The sequence below is a fragment of the Petromyzon marinus genome, chromosome 45 (assembly GCF_048934315.1).
Source record: "Petromyzon marinus isolate PM22_M1 ecotype Great Lakes invasive population chromosome 45, UKy_Petmar_22M1.pri1.0, whole genome shotgun sequence".
NCBI lineage: Eukaryota > Metazoa > Chordata > Hyperoartia > Petromyzontiformes > Petromyzontidae > Petromyzon > Petromyzon marinus.
This window is the reverse complement of record NC_133711.1, coordinates 3899048-3911803: the sequence shown is the minus strand read 5'-3', so window position 1 is coordinate 3911803 and position 12756 is coordinate 3899048. Positions and strand designations below refer to the sequence as shown.

The following is a 12756-nucleotide window of genomic DNA, read 5'->3' as shown; positions in this document are numbered from 1 at the left end:
TGGGCCTCCCCGAGGTCGACTCAGCCTCAAATGAGGACCTGGTGCGTTTGTGTAATGATCGCCAGTATGGAGACAAAGGCGGCCCGGCGTGGTGCTGCCTCCCCCCCCCCACTCGTGTGCCGTGCCGGCCTTCATAGGTGCTCGCTAACACCACTTGCCCAAAAGTATGCCAAGGCTATACGGGTGGTCTTTGTTTTTGTAACCTGAGACCAACAAACCAAAGGGAGAGTGTTTGCTCCACCGTTGTGGAACCGTGATCCTCCACAGTTTCACGTTACCACCGTTAAGATTGTCGGTGATGATGGTGGTGGTGGTGCAAGCAAGCTGTGCAATGGTGGAGACATTGAACGCGACATTCTCCCACGTCGAATGCTGGCTGGACCTTGACGGGGCTGTTGTTTACAATTCAGATTTAAATGCAGCCGAGAGGCTTTGCAGTCGGGACACAACGGTCGACAGAATAACTCCGGTTTCTCGTGCCTTGCATCGTTCCTTATGCAAATCACCGTGGCCCAAGGAGTGAATGGGCCCCATCATCATTATTATCATAAGCTATGGTCGATACACTGCTGGATGAAGGCCTCATTAACATTTTTCGCGGTCCTGCGCGTCGAACCGATCTGATCGCTCCATCTCGTTGTCTGGACCTCGTTCCATTCAATGTATAATGCGACGTAGACATTACATATGTAAAGTCGAAGCGATGTTTTCAAATGCACTAATAACATAATTTACTGCTCTTTCTCAATCCACGACCGAACGCCTCTCCACCCCGAGGCTTGGTTGACCACACGTCATAGCTGACAATATGCGATGAAGGTTCGCAACGATAAATGGTGGTAGCTTGTGTGCGCCATGCAGCCGGCGAATCATGTGAAATCGTGAACACTGAATAACCATAAAACATAGACTTGCGAATAAACAAGTCTACTTTGGGCTTTCAGACATAGCAATTGATCGTTAACTTCGGTCAGAACAACCCCGATGGTCCTCATTAAAATTTAAACGCGAACCTTCCCCCCCCCCACCTCTACCCACCCCACTCCGTATTAAAGCATTAAAATAAATAAATCAAACACCGTGACAAACGAACAAAAAAAACATTGAATCAAGGTTTGTTTGTTTTTGCTCCCACAAAAAGAAGCTATCTTCTTTGGTTCTTTCGGTAAAGTCACGTAGAATGAGAATAAAATAATAAATTAATAAAATAAAATAACACAATAAAATTCTCACGACGTTTCGGCCACAACACAAGTGGCCTTCTTCAGGTGAAAGGAACAGACCTGTCGTCCCGACATCCAGCCGTCCCGACAGTTCTGTTCCTTTCACCTGAAGAAGGCCACTTGCGTTGTGGCCGAAACATCGTGAGAATTTTCTTGTGTCATTTTATTTTATCAATTTATTATTTTATTCTCATTCTACGTGACTTTGCCGAAAGAACCAAAGAAGATGAATCCTTGCAGTCACGAAAGCTTTAAATCGAAAAAGAGAAGCTATTTAAAATAAACAAAAATATATAGACGATGGCAAAAACGCTCAGCCGCCAAATTCTAAGCGGCAACGATCGTCAGGCCCGCGTCTTCTCTGACCCCGAGTGGCAAACGGAAAGGGCCCCCTCAAGTGGGCCGCGTCGCTTGGACTGCCACGCCCCGACGCATTTGTTGAAGCCGCCCGTTTAGAGCCCTAGGGCGGCGGCCGCCGTGGCGCCGAGCGGCCCGACGTCTTGGAAGGAGGCCGAGGAATGACCCCGGAACCCGCGAACTGCAGCGGAGAATCGTGGACAATTCTCTTCCACGGGTTGATGCGGCTTTAGCGGAATGTGACGCGGCTTTTATTTTTGTTTTGTTTTTGTTGGCCGCCGAGCGTTTCAATGGACGCGCAATGTCACCGTGCTCCACGTCTGTCTGTCTGTCTGTCGGGCTGCGTGCGTGTGCCGGTGACGATTATCTCAACCGGTACCTGTGCCACCCCCTAAGGTCGACTCAGCCTCAAATGAGTACCCCCGGTGCTGTCCGTAAACACCGCCACTCGGGCGTGGTGCTGGTCACCCACTCCATCGTGTGCCGTGCCGGCCTTCCTAGGTGCTCGCGAACAGCACTTGCCTCCTACAGTCTATACGGGGGATCTTTGTCTTTGCACTGCATGGATGTCTGTCCGTGTAATAGAACCACTAACATGTCTTTATGTGGACACGGACAAACATCCGACGTCTGATGTGAATCTGACACATTGCAGGATGGTCGTACTGGTCTCTTCATCATACTCTTTCCTAAAGTACCGTGGTGATCATTTGTTGGAATTATCCCCCCAGCGTTAGCCCGATTCAACATATATCAGCGTCGCGTCGTGAGATGAAGAACCCATTTGGAACTCTCTCGGAGCAGCGCGACCCTTCTTGCTGGAGAACGGCCCGCTGAAGTGGATCTCACAGAGCCACCTGTGAGATCCCTTCACGTGACCCCTGATCCACACGGTAGGGAGGCCTCACAGCGCAATCCACTCGACCACGAGGGTAGGAATATTCGTCACGGGACAGTCACAACCGATAATTAAAATTCCGAGAGCTGAAACGTATACCACTTCAAGTGTATGGGGGGTTTTTCTTTGAGGGGTTTTCTTCGCACAGTCAATTGGTGACCAGGCTGAGACCGTAAATTCCCTGCCATTGTGAACCTGGTGTCAATCACGGGCGGCTGAAATCCCGTTTCAAACCCAGCAATCGGTGCCATGCCAGCTGAGCGCTCGGAGCCCTGAGCCAGCGGGCGAACTGGGTCGCTGGCATTTGAATGCGTGGGAAGATTGTTGATGCATGGCAGCGGTTTGGTGGAGGCCTTCGTCCAACGGCGGATTGATCACGGCTGGGAGCAACCCCTAACACTCCCCCAACCCCTATCACTACCCCAACCCCTAACACTACCCCAACCCCTACCCCAACCCCTATCACTACCCCAACCCCTATCACTACTCCAACCCCTATCACTACCCCTATCACTACCCCAACCCCTAACACTACCCCCACCCCTATCACTACCCCCACCCCTATCACTACCCCAACCCCTATCACTACCCCAACCACTATCACTACCCCAACCCCTATCACTACTCCAACCACTATCACTACCCCAACCCCTATCACTACCCCAACCACTATCACTACCCCAACCCCTATCACTACCCCAACCCCTATCACTACCCCAACCCCTATCACTACCCCAACCCCTATCACTACCCCAACCCCTATCACTACCCCAACCCCTATCACTACCCCAACCCCTATCACTACCCCAACCACTATCACTACCCAAACCCCTATCACTACCCCAACCCCTATCACTACTCCAACCCCTATCACTACCCCAACCCCTATCACTACCCCAACCACTATCACTACCCCAACCCCTATCACTACCCCAACCACTATCACTACCCCAACCCCTATCACTACCCCAACCCGTATTACTACTCCAACCCCTAACACTACCCCAACCCCTATCACTACCCCAACCCCTATCACTACCACAACCCCTATCACTACCCCAACCCCTATCACTACCACAACCCCTATCACTACTCCAACCCCTATCACTACCCCCACCCCTATCACTACCCCAACCCCTATCACTACCCCAACCCCTATCACCACCCCTACCGCTATCACTACCCCAGCCCCTGTCACTACCCCAACCCCTATCACTACCCCAACCACTATCACTACCCCAACCCCTATCACTACCCCAACCCCTATCACCACCCCAACCCCTATCACTACCCCAACCCCTATCACTACCACAACCCCTATCACTACTCCAACCCCTATCACTACCCCCACCCCTATCACTACCCCAACCCCTATCACTACCCCAACCCCTATCACCACCCCTACCGCTATCACTACCCCAGCCCCTATCACTACCCCAACCCCTATCACTACCCCAACCACTATCACTACCCCAACCCCTATCACTACCCCAACCCCTATCACCACCCCAACCCCTATCAAGAGCCGACTTCGCTTGGGGGGGGGAGCGGAGAGGGGTGAGGGGGGGGGCATGCGAGGGAAGCTGACTAATGGCGCGGAGTTGAACTTCGCTTTATCGCGAAGGAAAAACGTAGCACGCGGGCACGGCAGCCAAATCTCTCACCCATCCCCCGCTGTCCCCATTCCGTGGGTATCAAAAAAACGATGGAAAAAATGTTGGGGGAGGAGTGGGGGGCTTTTATTCAAATGTTGACGAAAATCCGATTTGTAAAGAGAAATTGCCACCCAATTGTCGATATGTGTGAAGCTTGGCAACTGTTTGTATTTATCCTCCTCCTCTGCGCTGGTATCACAAATGTAGCCCTCCTACGCATTGCTCCCAAAGTGGTTCAAGTGCGCCCTGTGTTTTATTCGTGATAGATAGTGCTGCTATAAATTCCCGTTCACGGCTGTGTGATATGAGTGTGCTCCGTGTTTGACGTCAGTCCTGCTTGGCTGACCGAACGTCGATTGGCAATCTCTTAAAAACCCAGGGTGAATGGAAACTGAATGCGTGATTGAGCGAATTCATGGATGATTGAACCTATGTGGTATGGTTCAACCGGCAAGGGTGTATTGTACAACGCGGTATTGTCGTGCTTAAACTTGCTTTACGGGTGTTGATATAAGCGATTTTTTCAGGATAGCCAACAATGACTGCACCAAAGAAAAAAAACACATATATAACGCTAGTTTTGCTTTTTTTAAAAAAAATGTTGTGCATCAATTTAATTCAGGGTTTAGAGAATGAAAACAAAAAACTATTGGAAGCCCTGCCACCTTGTGGTGGCAGGGATTCTGAAATGACGTGACAACCCTAGAAGTCGAGACATTGTCACACGTGACATTATCTTCCCGTGCCGTTGTCAGACACACGGTAGGTGACACTGTTCACTGTAAAATAGTGGGCTCACGCAACATATTTAATTTGACATTCCAAACTATTTCTCCACGTTGGAGTACGGGTGAAATGTACTGCATGTACATCCTGCAAAAATTATTTGTAACATGGGAACCAAATAGAATTTGTATCGTTCATTTACAAATTAGGTACAAACTGAAATTGATCCATAATAGAGGTTTTTTTTTTAGTTAGATCGCGTAAATATATAAATGTGTCGTTAAAACCCGCCACCACCCGACACAGCCAACTAGTCAGGCTTGTCACGTAAACAGAACGTGGCCAATTCGTCACTAGTACAGCACTCGTGTATAGTGTATAGTGTAGTGTATAGTAGTGTAGTGTATAGTGTAGTGTATAGTAGTGTAGTGTATAGTAGTGTAGTGTAGAGTAGTGTAGTGTATAGTGTAGTGTATAGTGTAGTGTATAGTGTAGTGTATAGTGTAGTGTATAGTATAGTGTATAGTAGTGTAGTGTATAGTGTAGTGTATAGTAGTGTAGTGTATAGTGTAGTGTACTAGTACAGCACACCGTTGTGTTGGAGAGCCAAGCCACAACATTTACAAACTGAGTACGACGTTTCGCCAGTAATTACAACCAGCTTCATCATGAAACCATCAAAAATCCGACACGCACTGAGACCTAAATCTCGCATCTCAGCGGTGGCGGCTCCAACGGGAACCAGCGTGGGTTAGGCAACAGATCCCGTTCGGCATTCGGCTCGCAAAGCACGCGACGTGGGTTGCGATGCTGTCAGCGCACTGAGAGACGCGTCTGTCTGTCTGTCTGTCCGAACGTGACGTTTCATCTCGGACACAGACGCAGAGAGACAGAGAGAGGGAGACAGATACGGAGAGACAGAGAAAGAGACACAGAGAGAGACACCGAGAGTGAGAGACACAGAGAGAGACGGAGACAGAGAGACAGAGAGAGACACACACAGACACACAGACACAGAGATACAGAGAGAGAGGGAGACAGAGAAAGAGAAGGAGACACAGAGAGAGACACCGAGAGTGAGGGAGACATAGAGACACCGAGAGAGACGGAGACAGAGAGACAGAGACACACACAGACACAGAGAGACAGAGAGACAGAGACACACACAGACACAGAGAGACAGAGAGAGAGACAGACACAGAGAGACAGAGAGAGACACAGACACAGAGAGACAGAGAGAGAGGGAGACAGAGAGACAGAGAAAGAGACACAGAGAGAGACACGGAGAGTGAGGGAGACGGAGAGACACAGAGAGACAGAGAGAGAGACAGACACAGAGAGACAGAGAGAGACACAGACACAGAGAGACAGAGAGAGAGGGAGACAGAGAGACAGAGAAAGAGACACAGAGAGAGACACGGAGAGTGAGGGAGACGGAGAGACACAGAGAGACAGAGAGACGGAGAGACAGAGAAAGAGGAGACAGAGAGAGACACAGAGAGCAACAGAGACAGAGAGACACAGAGAGAGACACACACAGAGAGACAGAGGGAAGGGCTTCATCGATCGCTTTTAAGAATCCCTCGTCGGTACTTTTTGATCGCCACGACCTTCGGGGGGGTCAACTGAGGTCGTCGATCAAGCAATGCGGTCACTTCCGGGGACTGTCTGCCGGAGTGCTGCTGGAATCGAGACCCCTCCCCCCTCTCCCCACCGCCCTCTCCCCCACACCCCTCTCCCCCCACCCCCCTCTCCCACCCCCCTCTCCCCCCACCCCCTCTCCCCCCACCCCCCTCTCTCCACCCCCCTCTCCCCCCACCCCCTCTCCCCCCACCCCCCTCTCTCCATCCCCCTCTCCCCCCACCCCCCCCTCCCCCCACCCCCCTCTCTCCATCCCCCTCTCCCCCCACCCCTTCTCCCCCCACCCCCCTCTCTCCATCCCCCTCTCCCCCCACCCCCCTCTCCCCCCTCTCCCCTCACCCCGTCTCCCCCCACCCCCCTCTCCCCGCACCCACCCTCTCTCCACCCCCCCCACCCCCAGCGTTGCCTTGGGGAGCGCGATATTTAAGCACATGTCGACAGCGTCATGGAATTGGCCTATAAATGTCGTGCGGAGTTAAGTCGGTGGGGGGGTGGTGGTGGTGGTGGTGTTTGCCTCGGTGCGATGGTTATGTAAGGGGAAACACGGCGACGCCGCTATGAATGCGGGCGGCGGGCACGAGCACGAACACACACACAACAAAAAAAGTGATTACAAACAAAATCGAGCTCGCTATTTTTGGGAGGTGACCCTGGTGGCTTAAGGAGGTCGGAGCGCTGAGCCGGCACCGCCGAGAGGCCGGGTTCGAGTCCAGGATTCAGCCGACCGTGAGTAATAGCGGCTTGCCAAAGCGCAGCGAGTTGATGGATGTCAGCCCCGGTCACCACTGAGTGCACCGAAACATAATTCAAAGTCGGCTCGGAAACTTTACTTGGCTAAATTAAGAATTCTCGGTTTTTGAGGCCAGGATTCAGCCGCCCGTCAGTAAAGCGGGTTGCCATGCGTGGCGAGTTGATGGTGTCAGCCCGGTCACTTAAAGCACGTTACAACGACAAAAATGAAGCCCGTCACATGGAATGTGTTTCCGTCCACTTAGATTTGGCAACATTTCAGCACTGAGAGTTCAATATATCGGTTTGACTGCCACGTGATGAACATTTCTCTATACCAGGACATGTAAAGAAAGTACAGTCTACGTAGTGCCGATACAAACTTTCAGTTGAAGGGATCTCAGAAATAGTTCTGTGATGTCACCTTCCACATGCCCTCCTCTGTCACGGGGTGATGTATTGGTCCGCGAGAGCCCCGAATGGGCACTGCATCAGTTGTGCCGATGGCACAACTGATTGTGCCGATGGCACAACTGTAATAATAAGCTTGGGAAAACAGATTTGTATTAATGTTTTTTTTGTCTAGCCACAACGCTCCGTTCTGTTTTTAGGCCCACACCCGAGACGTTTGGCTGGGCTCTAGCTTCTGCGTAACTGCACCGATGATCCGGAACTCTCCCCCATTGCACACAAGCAACAGCAGCAGCAGCCAATTACCCTGCACCTTAAAGTAAGAAGGTCAAGGCTCTCACCTGTCCAGGTGTTCTCCTGTTCAAGCTCTTACCCGTTCGGGCGTTCATCTGTCCAGGCTTTCTCTGTCACTTGTGTTCAGGCTCACTAATCGCACTTTCCCCAGTCGGCACAGGCGGGCTGGGCATTTAAGTGACTGTAGCCACATTTGTTGAATTGTTGTTGACTGATTCAAAACGCATGAATACTTTTGAGTGAATAAACATCTATTAGCACTCGCGGGCAATTTAATTCACAATTTTCAAACGCTCCGTCGCACGCGAATGTATGTGCTTCTGTTTTTAAACGGCACTTTGGACGGTTAATTCGGAATTAACACCGAGCACGAATGCCCGTCAAGGGGAGGCCACGCGAACTGCTTGGCTGCCCTATTCCATAGTGAAAATTATATTAATCTCTTCCCTGCTGTGACACGGAACGGAAATTTTACCCAAAATAAAAAAAAATGTTAATCCACGTTGAATGAAAATTAGTGGCGTTTTACAAATTTTCCACCTCTTCTTTGACGCGTGTGTTGGTGATTTTGAACATTTAGAGCAGCGACGCAGTGACTCGAGTCCGCTTTCTACGCACGGCTAACATCAGCTGCAAGTAAAACGGTGGATCGGTCATGAACCCACGTACGCTCTCTTATCCGCGCGTTCCTCGTTCTTTCTCACAACGCGATTCCATGCTTGACATCTCTCCATGCTGCCATGCTTCATGGAGAGATGCAATGCTTGGAATTACACAGAGACACGGAAAGAAGAACACATGCTTTCGTGCCATTTGCATATACTTTGCATACATTCAACAATAATTATTCTCACGCATACAATTCCACGCGCGCATTGTGAGCATACAACGCTTAGTAATGCGCTTCCAGATGTGCCCAACACTCTTACGCCTTGGCGTCACTTTTTGATCACTCGGGAGTTGAGCGGTGGGATACAGGGGAGGTGGAGGGGTTTGCTCAGAGGCTGCTCCGAGGCCCCAAAATGAAATCCAGGCAGCCGCCTTTTACTGAATGCGGCATCTCAGACGCAGTGAGATTTCTCGTCTCAGCCCAGACACCACCAACACAACAACAACAAAAAACCCCCCAACACCTTAAGTTCGGTTCTGCACTGAATGTTTTCCCCGTGGTCGTGACGATTTCATTCCGGGTCCTCCCGGTTATCCCCTCCACATTGAGAATCAACGGGCGTCTTAGAGCTGTTTGACTGCTGTGCATTTCCACGTGATGATAATAAACCATACTCTTTGGTTCTATTCGGTAAAGTCACGTAGGTAAAAAAATAAATACAAATCACGACGTTTCGGCCACAACACAAGCGGCCTTCATCGGGTGAAGGGACTGGACTGTCCAGAGGACAGCGTTGGAATGGACAGTTCAGTCACCTTCACCTGAAGAAGGCCGCTTGTGTTGTGGCCGAAACGTCGTGATTTTCTGTTATTTTATTTTTACCTACGTGACTTTACCGAATAGAACCAAAGAGTATGGATCCTTGCAGTCACGAAAGCTTCAAATCTGGATAATAAACCACCTCGTCCGGCGATGATTTGTGGCCAGGTCGCTTTCTGAAAAAGAGCTCTATAGCTGAGTGAGTCTTGCCTGGTAAAAATACAAAGTTAGTTAGTTAATAGACTGGAGGAACTTGAAGGGCCACTCAGAGTCGCTTTCTGTAGCCCACCCCCCTCTTTCCTTCACCCCCTCCCCCCATGCCACCATGGACTAGGCCTCCCCCCCCGTCACAATGTGTCCTCTACTTGCTACGAGCTCTCAGGTGTGCCCGGATTGTTCACAAAGCGTGGACACGTTGCGACAGCTCCTGTGCAAGTCCTCCCCTGTCTATGTTGTCTCTCCGCGCTCCCATCATCTCTCGCCGCCTGGCGTTGCGACGAGCCAATCGTCTGCGATCTGCGTCTCGTGTAAACAAAATAATACTAATCTTCTTCTTCTTCATTGTGCGGCTGATGCTGATGTACGAAATTTGGACGAACGTCGCTCTCAACGAAAACAGCGATGCTTGGACTCTGCGAATAAGCTCACCCCACACACCCACCCACCATCACTGTCACCCCTCCCCCAACCACCCACCCACCACCATCCCGCTGCCGTTTCTCCGCTGCGCCCTTCATGCAGATGCGGCGACGACGCCGGCGGTGGCGAGGGTCACGGCAACGTGGCTCGTGAGCGGTGGGAGGCGTGCGAGCCGCATTAGCATGCAGCTCGCACGCCGCCAGAGAGCCACAGCGAGAGAGCGCCGCAGACGAACGATGTCGGATTGGTGACCTCCTCCTCCACCTCCTCTCTCTGCCTCGTTGTCACGTCAGGCCCCTCCCCGACCTCCACCCACCTCTCACCCATCTCCCACCCACCTCTCACCCACCTCTCATCCCACCTCTCACCCACCTCTCATCCCACCTCTCACCCACCTCTCATCCCACCTCTCACCCACCTCTCATCCCACCTCTCACCCACCTCCACCCACCTCTCATCCCACCTCTCACCCATCTCCCACCCACCTCTCACCCATCTCCCACCCACCTCCCACCCACCTCTCACCCATCTCCCACCCACCTCCCACCTACCTCTCATCCCACCTCCCACCCACTTCTCACCCACCTCCCACCCACCTCTCACCCATCTCCCACCCACCTCCACCCATCTCCCACCCACCTCCCACCCACCTCTCACCCACCTCCCACCCACCTCTCACCCATCTCCCACCCACCTCTCACCCAAATCTGGGAGTTTTTTTCTTGTTTCGCGCGTCGACTGCGCTCGCTGTGACCGTCACGCCCCATAGAATCAGCGGCGTCTTAGAGCGTGGGCGGGAGGGAGTGGGGGGAGTGGGGGGAGGGAGTGGGGGGAGGGAGTGGGGGAGAGAGTGGGGAGAGAGAGTGGGGGGAGGGAGGGATGAAGGGAGTGGGGGGAGGGAGTGGGGGAGAGAGTGGGGGGAGAGAGGCAGGGATGAAGGGAGGGAGTTGTGGGAGATAGGGAGGGAGTGGGGGGAGGGAGGGGGGAGTGGGGGGAGGGAGTGGGGGGGAGGGAGTGTGGGAGAGAGTGGGAGGAGGGAGGGAGTGGTGGGAGATAGGGAGTGGGATTGGGGGGAGGGAGTGAGTGGGGGGAGGGAGGGAGTGGGGGGAGGGTGTGGGAGGAGGGAGTGGTGGGAGATAGGGAGGGAGTGGGGGGAGGGAGTGGGGGGAGGGGGGCTGAGTCCCCCCCCCGCCTGCTCCAGGCTCATCCCCCCCTCCCCTCCGCCACCTTCATCAAGGATGGAGTGAGCGAAGCATTGACTGTGCCGTGCCCCCCTCCCCCCGAGGTGTTATATAACCCCCCCTCCCCCTGCATGTTAGCAATGTGACGCTAGCCAGGTGTTTCACCTTGACCAGCGTGCCTTGACCAACACGGTTAAGTATGGTCACAACAACAACAACAACACAAAAACAACAACACAAAAACAACAACAACAAAAACAACAACAACAACAACGCTCGGTCGTGACAGACAACACAGGGTGCAGAGGCGACCTTCATCCAGCAGCTCATTGAAATCTACCCGCAAATAATCCCCCAGATTTTCCGCCGCTCTACATTATCGCTCCGTTTAGCGGTGCGTGGTGTTTTCCTGCGGACGCTCTCCTCTCCGGCCGCGCATGATGCGTGCGGTGGTCACCCTCCCATTTCCAGCTCGCCAAGCCGATGGCTACCCCTCTGACCCGTGCCGCCGTGACCGCCCTTCATAGGTGACTCTCGCCAAGCGGCACTTGCTCCACCAGCTTGTTAAGGCTATCCAGTGGGGTGGCACGTGTTGGGGCGGTGGTGGCGGTGGAACCTTTGCCTTTGCAGCGTTGCGCGTACCGTGGCGGAGCGTCCAGGAAGGTTAGGTTGAGCCGCGACACGGTCTCGTCGCACATCTCGTACGCCATCGCCGTTGAGTACCTCTCCATGCGCGACAGGCTCAGGTCGCCGTGAGAGCCGCTGTACGAGAAGCCGTCCTGCCCTGCTCCGCCAGACACGGCGACAGCGTCCCGTGCGGCGGTCGCGCGGGGTCACGCGAGGTCACTCTCGGTCGCGCGGGGTCACGCGAGGTCACTCTCGGTCGCGCGGGGTCACGCGAGGCCACTCTCGGTCACACACACACATGGTCACTCGGCCACTCGGTCACGCGAGGCCACGCTCACGGTCACTCAGGTACACACGGTCACGCAGGGTCACTCGGCCACGCGAGGTCAATCGGTCACGCGCGGGCGTCCGCTTAATCGCCGGCCGCGGCCACGTTCAATCCGCTGCTGGATGAAGGGTTCGGCAAGCCGATGCCGTCTCTCGGGGTCTTGCGTTGCGATGATCCACGTGGGCAAGCCGGATCGGAGACAGCCGCCCCTGGATTGCAGGTGACGCGCGATGGTGTTGCATTGATAATATTAATTTAGATTTATAAGGGACCCTTAAGGAATGGCTCACAGTAATTGCACGAGACGTATATGTGTAAAGCCCTTGCGTCAGTCGACTCGCTGTTGGACATGGGCTGTCATCTCTCCTGGTGATAAAAAAAAATCCACAAAATTCCACGGGAGCAAGAAGATAAAGGGGCCCTACGTAAATAAATATTCATTCATATTAAAACACATTTTTAACTTGCACAATAAAGTAATTGTATTTTTTCAGTTGCTATACAGCCAGATAACCTTAAACACCCAGTCGTTCGTAAAAGTTGAATGCGGTATAGGACTATAGCGATGGAGCAAGTGCAGAATCACTGAACCGGAATTGGTAGCTTGAACGCATTTAG

The 12756-nt window shown here is 52.8% G+C and overlaps 1 protein-coding gene across 1 annotated transcript in view; it reads right to left on the bottom strand.

Annotated features, from left to right (window-relative positions):
- LOC116952066 (uncharacterized) overlaps positions 1-12756 on the bottom strand; it is an 81205-nt gene that overhangs the window by 14131 nt on the left and 54318 nt on the right. The window contains exon 6 of the mRNA XM_032971093.2: positions 11826-11967. Within this exon, the coding sequence (XP_032826984.2) occupies positions 11826-11967 (142 nt within the window). The remainder of the gene's footprint in view (positions 1-11825; positions 11968-12756) is intronic.